The following is a 16,494-nucleotide window of genomic DNA, read 5'->3' on the forward strand; positions in this document are numbered from 1 at the left end:
AAATTAGGGAGTACTTACTTCACACCCTAATCTGAGCCAGGGTTGCTTTACACCCAGATAAAATCCTCACCGTGTTTAGGTCCTCTGTGCAAACCCTAAATCCCCCTCTAAGTTCTTAGGACTGTTCAGCTCTGATTTCCAAAGTAATAGATGTTGGGTCTGCAAGGTCAAGTAAAAACAATAAACCTAAACTACTGCAAATACTTCTGAATTCAGCATATTTTAGACATTCCCAAGCATAGACCTAGTCCAGTATCATACTGGAGATCCACAGGCTCTCTGACACCATGTTCCTTGTCCCTGAAGTGACTGCTCACTCATCTCTGCCTCTTCATCAACAGATGAGTAAGAAGACAAAGACTGAGTAGCAAAGGTTTTCTTCCCTTCCATGCAGAGCCAGTGAAGCAGGAGAGTGGCAAGCAGTTGTGAGGGAAATCAGATTCCAGCTGTGTGAAGATGAGCTCTGAAGAGGCTAGAGGTGGGAGTTATCAAAACAAGAGGGACAAAGCCTGAAAGTAGGCCTCTTGTTTCAAGAGTGCAAACCAAAAAAGAGTAAACTACCCACAAAGAGACATTGCTGTCCCGCAGGGTAATGAATGTAATAGTACAAGGGAAGACTGACACTGAGTCATGCCTACAGCAGGATAAATTAATTAAGCTTCTTTTTCTTTGAAATGAGAACTTGTGACACTGCATGGGTTAGCAGGGACCTCAAATAGATCATCTTGGTCTTCCTCACGTATCTATATTGCTTAACTTTTCCTCAGATCTCCACCATTCTACAGCTTTACACAAAGACTTCCAAGAGCTCCCATAGAAGCTCTCAGAATTTTTGTAGCTCTTCTCTGAACAACTTTAATTTTCCCACATTTTTTCTTTAAATTCACAATGCTCATAACTATATTTCTGCTGAGGATCAATTCTCTTGAAGGAGGTAGCTACCACCTGGATCTAACAGAGTATTACCAACCACCAGGAGGCTGCTGCATGAAAGCAAGAGATATTTGGAAAAAAATTGCCAAAAGAGCTCAGCTCTCATTTTGTTATTAAGGTCTAGATTTTCAAGAGTATGTAGAGTGCACATTTTCAGAACTCGTAGAGTGCACTGGATACAACATTTAATTTATTAGTAATACGTAGCAGTATTGGGATGTTTGGGAGTCTGCATAAGGACTGCTTCATGGAAAGAGAAGTGGGAGCTCTATCTTGTAGTTAGTTGTTAGTAAAAGACTTCCTGAATGTTTTAAAAAAAACAGGGAAAAAACACAAGTTCTTTGAGATGGTTTCTGTAATTCTTTTAAAAGAACATTTCAGCAAACACATTCATTAAAGACATTTTTTCCCTTTAAAATCAAGCTGAGTTGATTTTATTTGATCCCTTTATTCTTAAGATAACATTTATCTTGCCTAATTTCAACCATCTAAAATTCAAGCATTGTCTTGGCTCCCTCCAGGGAGAGTGGAGACAGGCACTGCTGGGGTGAATTGATCCCCTGGCTCAGATACTTCGTTGCCCTTGGGAGCACCTCATCCCTGTACTGAAAACAGAGGAAGATTAGGTGACCACCTTACACTTCAGACAAGTGAAATAAATCCCATCTTAATTAGTTTTTCTACTCTCTGTACTTGCACAGCTCCCATTGTTACAGCATCTGAACATCCATACTTTTCAAACCTGTCGTTCTCACACTCTTTCTATGACAAAGGTCAATTTTTACTCATTTACAGACATATACGGCTGAGGCAAGTAGAGATCAGGATCTAGACCCGCAAAGGTATTTAGCAAGTTAGTTGTCTAAATTAGGTGGTTTTCAGTCAGCTGACTAACACTCAGTGATGTAGACAAAGAAGTGGCAGTTGGGTGCCCTTAGGAATTTGCTAGGATCTAAGCAGAAATGACTTGCCTAAGGACATATGTCATGGAATTAACCCTAGGTCTCCTGAGCTGCTGTCCTAACCTTTGGAATGTCCTTAACATCAAACAAATCCTCTGCTGTTTTTTGAATAAAACTTTTGAAGTATTTACAGTCATGTCTTCTTTGTCAAAGTCAAACAAGATATGCACACTCAAAGCCTTTCATTTTTCCTTATAAATCAAACCTGACTCAAAGCCTCCCCTCTCATTTTTATTGTTCTTCTCTAAGCTCTTCTTAGATCTTAACTTAGCAGTAATAGCACAATGAGGCCAAAATTCCAGGTTGGATTTTTTAGGTGTTACTGTGATACAAGTAAACACAGGAACTGCAGCACAGAGTTGGATCTTTCACTAAAATTGGTGAGAATACTATATTAATTTCAATAATCACTGAGATCTACTCTGGTATGCAGCACCTGAGCACTGTGAATCATAGTAGTACGGTGCATTGTTATTGTGTCTCTTGCACTTATAGAAGTAATTGATCAAGAAATTCTTAGGGCATGTCCCCGTGAGAGTCCAGACACAGTAAGATGTGAATTAGCAGCACACTGGTTGCTCTGCAATCACATCACACAGAGGTGTGTATTAGAAGACTTTTAATTAGGAAGCAACTTCACTTCAACAGCAGCCTTAGGGCATACGCCCTGCAACAGGTCATGCAGAGACTTAGTGTGAGAAGATACCACTGCACACTGTTACTGTAGTTGAACAGCACACTGACTTCCTTGTGTAGACAAACCTTATCAGCCCAGAGCAGGCTTCAGTATTGGGTGATATGTGTTTCTTAGAATAATCTTTGGGAGAACTGCTGAATGCTAAGCATGTCCTCTGGAACTTGCACCGAGGTCACAATAAGGGTCAAATTCTAAAATAGGCTCTATTCCTTTCATCTGGGAAGATTTTTTTTTTTTAATTACCTCAATTAGGTGAAACAGAAAAGATAGTTTCTGTAGGGAGAGAGAAGTGTCAGTCCCGTACTATTCAAACAAATGGCAAGATAAAACACTATTTGTGGTATTACTCAAGTGCAGTTCTCCCCTTCTAGGATAGCAGCCTTGATCCCTAACTAATCAAAACAAACCTCTATCAACCTTGAATTATCATCAAAGCCTGTCCATGTTTTGTTTTCAGAAACCATAAGCCTGTGGGAAACATACAGGTAAAGTATTATTAATCTTTCGAAAATGATGTTTAAATAATTGTAAAAGGTTTTCCAGACTTCAAATTATTAGAGGGACATTTGATTATCCCCAGTATTAAGTAGACCACTGAAACCTTACACAGTTACTCTCATTTTGAATCCAGTAGCTTGTTTATGGACTAGCTCTTATCATCCAAATGGGATTCAGTTTCTGGGGATACCCAGAACATCCTTTATATGAAATTGCCTTGTCCATCTTCTGAAACTGAAAAAATTAAAACTCCTACACTGAAATGACAACGTTCTGCCCAATCGCCCAGCTTCAGAACAAGAAAACATGCTTGTTCTTTGTCAGGTTTCCAACCTGTGTCTTGTGAACCACAAGAAGAACGAATTGCTTCTGAGTTTTACAAACACGGAGAATCCCGTGCACCACTATATCTCTGTAGGCAAATGAAGAATAAGTTCTTAGGCAGCAAACACTGCCAAAAACTCAAATGCCCATTTTGGGACTTTCTCCCAACCTAACAGAATAGCAGGAGGTGGAAATAACAGCTACACAAGAAAAGACACCCTTGGGACTGAGATCACGTCTTCAACTTAAGCATGTCCAAAAAGAGCTCTGAACAATTGCCGCAGCCTCCACAGCATAGTTGGGTTTTCTTTCTGAGCAGTGGCACATACAGGCTAAGCCTGGGAAGATTTACATAATATGATATATTTGTAACTCAGACTAGATCCCATCAGTGGGATCTTATAAAAACTAGTTGGAAAAAGGCTACTGATCTTATAGGAGAAAACACAGGAGACACTGACTGAGGATTTGAATCCACCTGAACATAACACTCACAGAGTCTTTCGGTGGCTCTTCAGAACAAACTGTTTCCTCATTGTCAATCATTAAGTTCTCCATCCTCTGTCAGCACCTTTTCAGCTTTTCTTACTGCTTTTGCTCACACCTCTTCTCCCATGTGGCTCAAAGCAGAATGAAGAGAGTCAGCACAATTTAAACAGGGTCATGCTTTCCAAGCATCAAAATGCTATTTTGCTGAGAAAAGAATGAAAACAAATAGTACAGTGCCTACTGCAAGGCCTTGTGAGATTCCCCCAGGGCCATCACAACAGGCCACTGTAATCTCTGCTGATGCTTGCACCAAAGATAACAACACTGCTTGTATTCAAAGCCACTGTGTCCCAGTTATTCTGGCCTTACACACTACTTCACTTATAAAGATGAGTGCAGCACTTTATGGATAGTCTAACAGTTTATCTTGGAGGTGTCAGGTCCCACTTTCCATTGTGTCATGTTGAATTCCTGGATGGAAAACAAAGCACAATGAATCTGAACACATTCCAAAATGCTCTTCTCACATCACTTCAGTGGCATTTACCATGTTTGCAGGGAAAGGAAGGAAGGAAGGAAAGCATAGAAAGGATGGAAAGTACTTTTTTTTTTTTTAATACCAGTTATTAGATCAGATTTTATTACTCTCAAAACAGGCTGGAAAGCTAGCATAAAAATAGAAATAAAGCCTGTCTTTACTAAGAAAATTACTGTCCATATTTCACCACTGATCAACTGCAGAACAGCTGTGCCTGTTGTATCAGTTATCACAAAGGCATTTCTAACATTGTCACGAAAACCTGACACAAGACCTGAAATCTGTCTGAATTCTCTCCCTTTAACAGTTCAACACCCCACATGTAAGATTGCTAGTGAGTGGAGTATCCCTGGGGAGCGAGGGGTTTTCATCATGTCAGGACCATTTCTGGGAATTGACAGGATACAGGATAATTGTGCTTGAAGCTTTTACAAAAGCACAAGAGAGAGTTAAACTGTAGGAAGGAGGTGAAATTTCAGAGGAGAAAAGAGTTTGAAAGCAGGAGTAGCTTGTCCTGTGCCTTGCCTGGAGAACTGCTGCAGCAAAGAAGTGAGGATGGGCAATTTCAGTTAGGAGAGACCAAGCCCTTGTGTGCAGAACGTGCTGGCAGTAGCACAGACCAGCACCATGGAAAAAAACAAGGCTAAACTACACAGAATCTCACCTTGGCTGTTAAATTGAGTAAGACAATTGCATTCTGCTTTTTTTTTTTTGCTTGTTTTGAAACCAGATGTTTGGGATTAAGAGAGACAAACTCCCTGCACTGTTTGCTGCACGTACCTCCTGCTTTTCTGTCAGGCTGTGCAAAGCTCCAGAAATTGGCATGGGAGCTTCCAGTAGTGTATTGTGCCTAAGTATTTATTCTTCGTCCTTACACATCAACATACAACAGCAACAAATTGTGAAAAAAAACCAATCCTTCCATCATTCCATCCCTTTAAGAGCCAAAGCACAATAACTCATCTATCACCAAGTAGGAAGGATTTGATTTTAAGTACCATTGAAGAGATAACTGTCTGTGTTATGAGTTTCATAATGGTGCTCATGATGCCATTTAGGAAAGTAATGAGCTGTAGCAAAGTCACAGGAAACAAAGGCCACAGGAGCTTCAGGTTCCTGAGGACATCATAGTAATTGATCTGTACTTAAAGGGTAAAACTCTCTGGGGAAGTTAAAAAAACAAAAACCAAAAACAAAACCTAAAAACTAAATTACAGATACGTGATTTTTTCAGACAGATATCTTGAGAATATCTGTCGACCATTTCCCCCTTCCAATTTATTTTATTTTGTGAGTTTAATAAATCTTCAGCCTAAGCACTTTATAATGATTTTATCTAAATGTGGAAAATCTGCCCGTGCAAAAACTCCCTTAATTTCACTGAAAGTTGAACAGGTTATAGGGGTGTTATATTGGGGAAGATATTTCTTTTCCACAGATCCATTTTTTACTTTTTTAAAGCTGAGGCAGCTTTATGAGATGAAATATATCTGCTTTTTGTAGATGTCACTAGAGGACTATAAACACCAAATTGTAACTCCAGAACAAACCTGTACACTACAGACAGTATTACCCAGGACACTCATCTCAAAAAGACAGACAGAACAGAGCAGAAGAGCTAAATGCACTTTTCCTTCTAGAGAGAGCACCTAAAAGATGCTTAAGCCTGAACAATGTTATTAACTCCCTCAGATGCATCAATTCCCTCACTTTTTCCTCAGTTAGGTGGGGCTGACATTCCAAAAATTACATCTAGTCAGCTTTTTTTTAAAGCCTTTAAAGCTTTGAGTTCAACTTGCAAAATAATAGATTGGGTCTTAAAATAAACACCTTGGATTTCTTCAGGTCTGAGAAAACCTCAGTTCTGACAAGATTACAGATTGTATAAGACATCAGATCAACTGACCACAATGATTCAGGCAGTAGCTATGTAAAGCATCCTTGCCTATTAAAATTTTTATAGACAAAAGATCAGATTAATAACAGAGATTTATGATATTAACTGACTCCTCAGTCACCCAGGTTCAACATTCAAAACCAGGACAAAACCTCACTTCTGCTGTTTCCAGGTTTTACATGTAGCCAAACCTGCTTAATATCATGTCCCCATGACATCTGGGCCACTGGGTGCACATGCAATAGAGCTGGGATTGTTCCAAACTGCTCAGTGCCTGCAGTGTTCAGAAACAGGCATTGCTCTGCCCACCTCCCTTGCAAAGCTGGGATGGGCTCCAATCATGTCCAGTTCTCCCACAGACTGAAAGCAGATGATCCACCTCTCCCAATACCTTTTACCAGCAGCCCCAGGGTTAGCACACTCCTAGGGGAACAGGTAGGATTGGACTCCTAATACTTAATTCAATGGTATAGCTCAGTGTCAGATAGAAAATATCAACACTGATACCAAAACATTAATGGGAACAGATCCAGTAGGAGAAATCTTATCCCTGGAAGATGATGCAGCAACGATGCCAAGCCACATTCTCTTTCTGTTGGGCCTTTGACAACAGAGCACTTGTAAAAAGGTGGAACCAAGGTGGCTGAGAAAGCCACACTGCCCAGCACCAGTAGCATCACTGCTCAGACCCCCACCGGAAATTGCCCTTCCAGGTCACCTCAGCAACTAAATCACTGAAATATGTGCTATAGATTTTTTTTACAATTTATTTTATTTAAAATATTGTCACAAGGAAAAGACTGACCCTACCTGCAGGGAAGAGCTCAGGCTGAGGATCCCAAATGAACCTGCAGCACAGGGTTTAAGCTGCAGAATTCTCTTCCTAACTTCCTATAGGATGGCTTACACAACCTTTCCTCACAACTTGTGGCTTTTGGGGATCCCACCTCAATCACCCCAGCAGTGCACAAGAAATGAGCACTTGCTTAGTACTTCAGTCTCTAGCTGAAGTACTAACTCTTCTCCCCAAATGCTTTTGATGTATATCACTAACTTAAATCTCTGCTTTCCCTTTTCAGCTTTCAGACCTTCTCTGTTGTTCTAAAGACATAGGACTGCCCTTAGCTATTACAAATCACTCTTTAATTTCAGTTACGCATCTCTAATTTACACAAACTGAAGATACTGCTTGTTATATCTTGATTTTTTTGGAACATAATGATGTTGTGTGCTACCTTCATTCCCATGGACACTGTCCAATTCCTCAGTGAAGCAGTTTCATCTGCAAGCTGTAGCAGAAGTTTACCCCTTAGTCCCAGAGTACATGAGTACAGGAGCTTGTGCTAAAATAAAATCCACCCATCTGTGACAGCCTTCCTGTCATTAAAATGATCATTATGAGACCCCCTCACCCAGGACTACTTTTGCAGGGTCCCATTCAGGAATAATACTTTTAAAACTCTGAAATGAAGACACACAGATTTAAAAAAAAATTGACCTAAAAAAAAGCTCATTACAAAATAAATGGTATTACATCTCACCTTTAGGAAGGGGATAGAGGTAATAAAGATATCTGCTTGTATTGGCTGTCCCTTTATGCTTGAATTTCTGTTCCTTTCAATTGATCCATTTCTCCAAGTTAACTACTTACAATATTTTGCTCTTACATAGCAAACTGGATGTTAACGTACTGAGGTGCATTAACAGATGTAAGATCTGAACTGTGTGTTCTGCTTCTTGCTAAGTTTCTGTTTCTGCATAGTATTTCTAACAGATTTTTTTTTCTTTCTTTTGAAGAAGTTCTGCTCCAGCTGAAAAACAAAGGCTTAGTCTCCAACTCAAAGTGTTACATGGCTCAATGGATCCAAGAATTCCAGGTTTGTTCATGTGTAGACTTGGTGTATCTAGAAAATCCTCCAACTTACAATACACCTCCCCAGATTAAAGTGGATTTTTTGAGGTTGTATTGTTCAGAAATTAATCTGCTAAACTAAGGAGGTCACTGGAACCAAAAGTCATTTTAATTCAATGTAATTAATTTATTGCATCATTAGGCCAAATATGCACAACAGGGTATCTCATAATGCCATTGGAAATTCAACTTTGCCCTGATGCTTCTATCACTCAACAACAACAACAAAAAAACCAGATTGAGACTTCTCTTTATTCTGTAAAATAGAATTGCTTTTGTTACTTGAGGAACCCACATCTCTTCAGTCTTCTGTGCTTGCTGACTCTTGCCCTACACCTCGGTTGAAAATGGAGTTCGTTTTTTTTTTAATTGGATACATCACCACTGCTAAACACAGGAGGACCTGTGAAAGAAGTAAGTAACACTGAAAGAGGGTAAGTTTAGATTAGATATTAAGAAGAAATTCTTTACTGTAAGGGTACTGGAATGCATTGCCCAGAGAAGCCATGGATGCCACATCCCTAGAAGTGTTCAAGGCCAGGTTGGACGGGGCTTGGAGCAACCTGGTCTAGTGGAAGGTGCCCCTGCTAATGGCAGGGGGATAGGAACTTGATCTTCAAGATCCCTTCCAACCCAAACCATTCCATGATGATTCTGTGATTTTTGTCAGGGTCCTCCCAACACCACTGAAATACAGCTAATAAATCAATAAAAATTTCTCTCAATGAGAAAAGGTCCACTGCTTGTAACTAATGACTATATAAACACAAGTGATAAATTTGTTCCTGTGTCCCCTCTGATTTCTATTAAACAACAATGGATCTCCAGAGATGCAACACAAGATCACTCTGTTAGTGGGGCATAGTATAGTAGCAGCTTTGAAGATTTATGTCCCTAATAAAGGTTTTCAAGCACCTGCTTAAAAAAAGAAGTAAGACATAAAATTAAGTAAAGGATTAGTAATTTATATGCGGGTGAAACATTTCTTTCAGAAGTAAGAGAATGGATATAGGAATGTTATATCCTGCAAAGCTACAGATTACGACAGTGCAGAGAACTTTACAGTCAGGGCTGGTTCTTACTGTAAATCTTGGAGAAAAGGAACTGCATTTGCAAATCTACCATTACTTATCACTGCCCTTTATTTTATTTCTCTCTCTCAAAGTGGATATCTTTAGATACCAAAGGATATTATGAGCACTTTTCCTTTATTACACTGTTTTAAAACCTTTTAGTAAAAGCCTTCATAAAACCTCATATATGTGCGTTATAAAATTGCAGGGAATAAGTTCCATATGAAAAGTTCATCATATTTCTTCTTGCTATTTTTTAGCAGAGATTTTGACATTAAGCATGAGAGCAACAGACATTGTTTTACTTCTTCATTGTGGAAGGGAAAAACAAAAAAATTAACTTTTTGCTTTTGGTTAGGAAAGAATTTTTTACATACTCCTTCTTTGCAGTCTCTCCCTTGCGAAACCAAAAAAGGATTTTAGACAGGCAAAAAGTAACCACAATTATATGGAGTGTGTCATTGATAAATTCCAGGAGAATATAACAAGCTAGGTAGGCAAATACCATTAGATCTAGCTGTTCAAAATCTTAAAATTCTAGCCAAGATTAAACTAAAATATTTGGCAACATCAAGCCCCAGGACTGCACTCAACTTTTAAAAGGCTTGATCTCACTCTAGATTTAGACTTCAGGAAAGTAACTCTTTCAAGAGAGCATTTTACACAGCAGTCTATCTTTAAACATGTGCTTAAGTCCCTTGAAGTCACTAAGTACAGATGGACTGAGAACAGGCGCAAGTCTTTCATTTCATGACAGCCTTAGTTTTGTATAATTTTAGTTAATCCTAGGCTTTCTGTTCCCAGTGCATTCAGTCCTGAGTTATGTTGACACAAGATGAGATCAGACTCAGAGCTGCAGTGTCTTCAGGAATTTCAGAAAAGGATGTTCCAGGAGAATGGGTAACTTCTACTTCTTTTTGGAGAAAGAAAAAATAAGAGAACAACAACAACAACCTGGCACATCTTTGGAGTATGTTCAGATGTTACAGAGCTTTTAGCCTCTCTTCTGCTGCATGACATCTGATTCCTGCAAGTCTCCTGAATCACTGACCAACTAAATTGGAAACAGTTTAATTATGGTTATTTATTTTGCTTTTAAACTGACCACATTATAAGAAAAAGCTCACACGACTCATCTTTCTGTTTATAAAAGCCCAGGAAGAAAAATATGCAAAGATGTACAAAAAGGATACATGTTACTGAAAGCTGAGTAATACATGCAGTGTGAAATTCATGCAGTGCAGAAAGTCCTCACAAGTTACAGGTCTCCATGTAAGCTCTAAAGCATGAATTTGTCTTTAGCCATATATATCCTGAAACCTTTAGGATTTGTCCTGCAAATTAGGGTTGAAAATAAATACTTCTAATGTCCTGTGCTAAGTCTGATCAGGGAAGTTGTTAGGTAAACTGTCAGATACCAGCAGAGCTCTGAACATTAATCATATTTTCCAGTTATGTTTTGGGGAAGTGCAATGACTTAGTTAAGGCCAGTATAATGTCTTAGGCTTAAATACCACACCCATCACACTGATAGTCAAATTGAGTCAATGATTTAACCCAGATGGGAATCCAGGTTCTTCTTGGCTTACTGTTATCTGTTCTGCCCATTAGGTTATGTGACTTCCATAAATTATTTTGCAGTTCCCGTTAAAAGAAAATAAATCCACATGATGCTAAATGCTACCTCCCAGCTGTAATGCAAACTGGAATTTTGGACCACAGCACTGCTCCCTGACTCATTCTGGATCCCCTCCATGTGATGTTGGATCCATCTAAGCTGGAGAGAGTAGAATAGAAGGGCTGTGTTTTTTTCTTTGACTTTTTTTTTCCTATCACCCACTGTCAGATAACACGTGGATGTTGTCACAGCATGTCTCTAGAATGTGAAAAATAACAATACCAGAGAGGAGCCTTTCTGAATACACAAGGATAGAAAGGATAAGATAAAAGGACTAAAGATTTATATGGGGATCATTTAAATAATGACTCACTGCCATTGCTGAGTTTATAAAATATATAAAATCCAGATTAGAAATGTTGGGGTGAGGGGAAACTGTGTTAAGAAGTGCAACAGAGGTGGAGAACTGTAAAAAAGTTAAAAATAGCACACCCATGGAGCAAAATTTCCTTCACACATAGCTTAAATACAGCCACTACACTTCAAGCCTTCTGCACATGGCTTTACTATGAGCTTCTCTGTTGCTTGTTTGCAGTTGGAGAAAATCCAGAAAGCAAGGAAAACAAACACATCACACGTTCCCTGCCTCTATTTGATTTAATGACACTGAGCGCACACCTTTGGCTTTTTCCAGGGGTTAAAAAGACAAAGGGCCAAATATAGCTCCGGCAATCCCGCAGGCTGCCTTGCCAGGAGAGCGCGGTGGGAAAGCCTGCTTAACCAGCCCCAAAGGATTTCCTCGTGTAGGAAACCTCAAAGAGTACAGAGGTGGCTCGGTGGCCAATTCCAGCACCAGGGGTTTTAGCCAAAGAAATGCTGGCGTGTGATGGGAATTCAGCTGCTTCCCAGTTGATGAATCAACCTCTCTGAAGTCACAGGTGACCGGCATGTCTACATTGCAGTGGCAGACAGTGAAGAGACATCTGAGATTACAACTGCTGTATTTTTAACAGCAAAAAGAATGAGAGAAAAAGCAAAAAAAAAGAGATTCAAAAAGAATCCAGATATACATCATTATTTTGACCACCCTTAACTAATAGCAGGCTCCCAGGGTGACTCTAATGATTATGGCTTTCTGCAAATTAAACTGTAAAGGTCCTGACTGTGTGGGACATTCACTCTTCCACTTGTTCTGTGATAGAACATGAAAAGAGAGGCTGAGTACATCCCTACTGCTAGGATTAAAACAGGGACAGGTGTTGCTGGGAGTGTTTCATTCTTTGGCCTTGCTTTTTAATATCTTGCTGTTTACATGGATGATCTGCTTAATTATCATTCATCTCTGAGTAATAAAGATGCAGTATCCTCAAATACTTTAAAGAGCTCTTTCCCAATGAACAACATCCATTTCCACTTAACATTCTACCTTAATTAAAACTTTTTTTTTTTCCCCCTAGGGCCTTGTTTCATTTAATTCAATTGCAAAATCCCAGGAGAATGACCAGGGTGCAGTAAAATTTGTGTAATGAACACGGTGGCATCTGCAGTGAAAACATCACCCCTCAGAAAACAAAAAAAACATTGGGATGCAGAGTAAGATCAGGGCAATTACAGTGTTTCGGAAGGTCAGCTGATGGTACAATCTGCAGCTGGAAAGAAGCAGGCAGAGGATAGTACCCGGGTTTGGGGTCCAAAAGTGGTATCAATCTTATGGGAATCTGACAGCAGCTGCCCACCAAGCTAAAGCTGAAGGTGGGAACACAACTCAAAATTGTATCTTTATGATATTAAGTCACACTACTCAGTACTACTGAAAGGCTCTCCTCTCTTCCTGGAATTATTGTCCTGAAAGCACCAAACAGCTCTTTTAACTGAAGTCACTCTTGTATTTTGAGACGCAGCAGAGGATACTGGGGAAGCTGCTATTTCCATTTCTGGTTAAAGCGCTCCATGGGCAGAGCCCACATACTGCCTGTAGGAGACTTTTGGCTTCTGCCTGGTCTAGAGTACATCCCTCTGTGCTTCAGCACTGCACCTAATGCGGACCTGTTCTGTTGCCCATACCCTGAGAATCTCTGTTGGATTGATCCAATGGTAAGAAGAGGGAAAGCAAATTTAGTTCCTGGATCTCAGGCTAGTCTGGATGTCTAAGCCAAAATAAAGTTCAACTAAAAGTGAAGCCAAGCTGCTAAGCCTGATCAAGGCAAAAATGCTTCAATTTATGATGCATCTCAGAGCAAGACTTCTCTTGGAAATTTTAAGAAAAAGAGGTGTGGCACCTGCAGAATTTGGGTACCTCTGACAGTAGGTTTACAATTATGGATTAAAGAAACCCAATTCCTCCTTAGAAAGCTCTTTGAACAGTCAGCTTTCACAGTTTTAGTAAAGGCTTTGGCCCTTACATACTTTGTCAGAGATGATGTGCTTTTCTGGATCAAGCCCAAAATACGCAAAATAAACTAACTAAAAGGCAAAGATGAAAATCATATCAACTATACTAATGAGAATCTGAAAAACAGTATTAAAGAGGTGCACCATATAGTATTAAACACCTCCAAATGGTAAACAGTGAACTAGTCTCTTTACTTGTTCCCTAGATGTGCAAGTAAGCAGTAAAAGGGAAAATCTGACATGCTAAAATTCTTGCACAGGTTCTTGTCTGAATCTTTCTGGCCTCTGTCTGAGCCACAGACACAGTTTTCCTCCTGCTTTCTCAGCAACGTACTCTCTGTTCCTGGTCAGACTGTCCCATTGATTTCTACTGCTCAGTTGTCCAAATTCAAATCAAAGTGAAGCTTTCTTGAGGAAACATGGGTGGCTGCTTTGTGCTTCTCCAGCACACAGTCACCGATTACCTAAGGTGCTCAGGAATGTTTCTCTTCTACAAGTAACAACTTTTATTTTGTAATATTCCTTGCAAAACAAGGAGCTTTCCCACCCCCTGAGCTACTGCACAAAGTGAAGTGGAGGTGGTCACTGTGAGCAGAGGAATAATCCCTTTTCAGTGCGCACCCCGGGCCAGCCAGGTGTTCTGCAGCTCCCGGTGATGGACACACTCAGCAGTCGCGCCCGTGGCAATGCTGGAGAACTGCGTGGAAAGGCAGGAATTTTGCCGCCGTTCCAGCAAGCAACAGTTCTTGCTGATGAGCATGGGCGGCTCATGCCCGGCTGCCCTTCCCATCGCCTGCGGAGCCGGAGCAGGCGCTGGGATGTCGGGCTGAAGAACAGGACTCCTCTCTCTCCGACTGCGCCGCTCCCACCTCCCCAGCCTTTAAACCTCCGCTCCCCAAAACTGCCTCCTTCTCTCCCGTCACCCCGCAAACCCACCACTCCTGGGCTCCCGGGGCAGAGCCCCGCAGAGGTGTTCTCCCAAGCCAGCGCCCCTCACCGCCCCTTCCCTCCTCCCCGGTGACATCCAGGCAGGTGGCCCCGGGGCCGCCAGGTGCCGGCACCGCTCCGCTGCTCCCGGGGCAGCCCCGGCGGCGGCCGGAGCAGAGGTGAGCGGAGGGTCCGGGACACGCAGAGAAAGTCCGGGACAGGCAGCGGGGTCCCCGCACACTTTCCCACACCGCCCTCCACCCCTTCCCCGCGGCGGCGGAAAGTGCCCCAGCTGGTACCTGCCGGGGGCCGGAGCGGCCGGTGCGGGGCGCGGCCGGCGCGGGGCCGGGGCCGGTGCCCGGGTGTCGGAGGCGTTGCGAGCGCGGCGGCTCCTCCCCGGCGGCGGCAGCGGCGGAGGGTCTCGCTCCTTCTGCGCCGAGTGTCAGACTTTCCCTCGGCCGCCCTCCCTCCATCCCGCCACCCCTTTCCACACCCTCGCACGCACATGCACACACCCCTCCAGCAAATGAGCTGCTGCCGGCGAGGGCGTGTGTGTGGTGTGTGTGTGTGTGTCAGCCAGCTCAGGCACACACCCACTGCTCCCGCCGCAGGTCCCGGCCTCGGCACAAGGGACACCGGCTGCCTGAAAAGGGTCGGAGTGCGCACACAAACACAGAGTGTGGTAGCGATGTGCCCACTCTGCCGAGACCGGGCGCCCAGGGACCCTGAGCCTGTGTGTTTTGCCCTGGACCACAGACCCCTCCTGCACTGCCGGATTACACACCTGCGAGGTCGCACAGGAGCATCCCGACCTAGCACTGGGATTGCCCTGCACAGCTGCAGCTCCGCATCGACGTGTCTAAAGCAGCCTCAGGTCCACTGACGATGGTTCCGGTGACACATTCCCACTGGGGCTGAACCGCAGGACAGTGGCTTGTAGATTGAGAGTGAGAAAAAAAAAAAGCCAGCTTGCCACACTTACTGATAAGGGGGAAACAGCTGGGCAGTGGCCCGGACGTCGCCACTGGTGCATATTCAAGAGTCTGCCTGCGTGCAGAACTGTAGCTGCCAGGGAGACATCTGCCTTTGCATTTATTTGTTTTGTCCCTGGAATGTGCTACACTGGTGGTTCTCTGGCTTTCGCATACTGCAGACCACTTCCTAAGAGAGAATTTCTCTCCTGGACCAACCCACTCCCACACCAAACCATTCTCTCCAACATATTTCCTTCTGTGGCTGCCCGAGAAAGAGCCTTCCTGCCCACAGGCTGAGAGCCATTGCACACATGGCACAGAGTATCAGACACTTCCAGACAAGACACACTGGGGTTCTTTCAAAAACTGTGTTTCCCTTAGTGAAGAGCTCAGATTGAAAGTCTTCAGTTGGCGACTCAGTTGCAGAACAGACCCCGACTGTTGCTCCCATGAAATAACAGCATAATCAAAGAAGTCCAGAGAAACATACTGGAGTTTCCACCATGTTACTCACCTCAGCAGAACTTCATCCTCACCTACCATTCACATAGAAGTCAGATGGGTGGTCTGGGCATACAGGACGGGAGCTAAATAGCAGAGCTTTTTAAGTTCGCCAAAAGTCAACTTCACATTTTTTTTTTACCTGAGTTTTTAAAGCAGTTTGTTACTACAGTACAAACTGATACTGTTTTTATAAACTCTGCTTACAGAAATGCAGACTGTACTTATCTACATGTGTCTTATATTCCCACAAGACAAAGGGAGGAGTTTGAAGACAGGTTGTTTCATAGTTGCTATTGGCTTTTGCTGTCTAAGGCCTTCAAAAAAAAAAAAAAAAAGAAAGAAGATTTTATACCCCAACTTCCACATTATCATAGATAAAATTTTCCATTGCTTTAATCCCTGGAGAGCACTGCCCAATACAAATATAATTGTGATGAGTATGATGCAGATTTGAGCCCTGTCTGTGTTTTGAATTTCTGTAGAATGATTCTTGCACTTTACCTTTTTCCCACTCCCTGAACATCTCAAGCACTATGCCTGTAACCACCTCCTGCACCTGAAGAAACTCAACAAAAAGAAAATGAGGAGCAGGCTGATGGCAGACAAATCCTTGTGGTTTTTTAAGCAATCATTTGGACTACAGAATTGGGCTTTGAGGTACTCTGAAAATATGGATCCTGATAAAAAGAAAACATGCTGGAGAGTTCTGTTTATTTCACATTCTGGAGATGTTTTAGACTCCTATGAAAAAGAAATC

At 42.1% G+C, this 16,494-nt stretch overlaps 1 protein-coding gene across 3 annotated transcripts in view; it reads right to left on the reverse strand.

Moving 5' to 3' along the window:
* The window catches only part of SEMA3D (semaphorin 3D), a 138,310-nt gene extending 122,379 nt beyond the window's left edge, over nt 1-15,931 (reverse strand). Inside the window, exon 1 of one of the 3 annotated variants that reach the window (XM_017807825.1) lies at nt 15,748-15,931. In XM_017807825.1, coding sequence (XP_017663314.1) covers nt 15,748-15,776 — 29 coding nt within the window. In that variant the 5' untranslated portion in view covers nt 15,777-15,931. Of the gene's footprint in view, nt 1-14,558; nt 14,588-15,043; nt 15,181-15,747 lie in introns of those variants that run through there. The other 2 variants (XM_017807826.1, XM_017807828.1) reach the window with 2 other exon arrangements.
* Between the last annotated feature and the right edge of the window lie 563 nt (nt 15,932-16,494).

This window comes from Lepidothrix coronata, unplaced genomic scaffold (genome assembly GCF_001604755.1).
Source record: "Lepidothrix coronata isolate B3197 unplaced genomic scaffold, Lepidothrix_coronata-1.0 Scaffold20, whole genome shotgun sequence".
Taxonomy (NCBI): domain Eukaryota; kingdom Metazoa; phylum Chordata; class Aves; order Passeriformes; family Pipridae; genus Lepidothrix; species Lepidothrix coronata.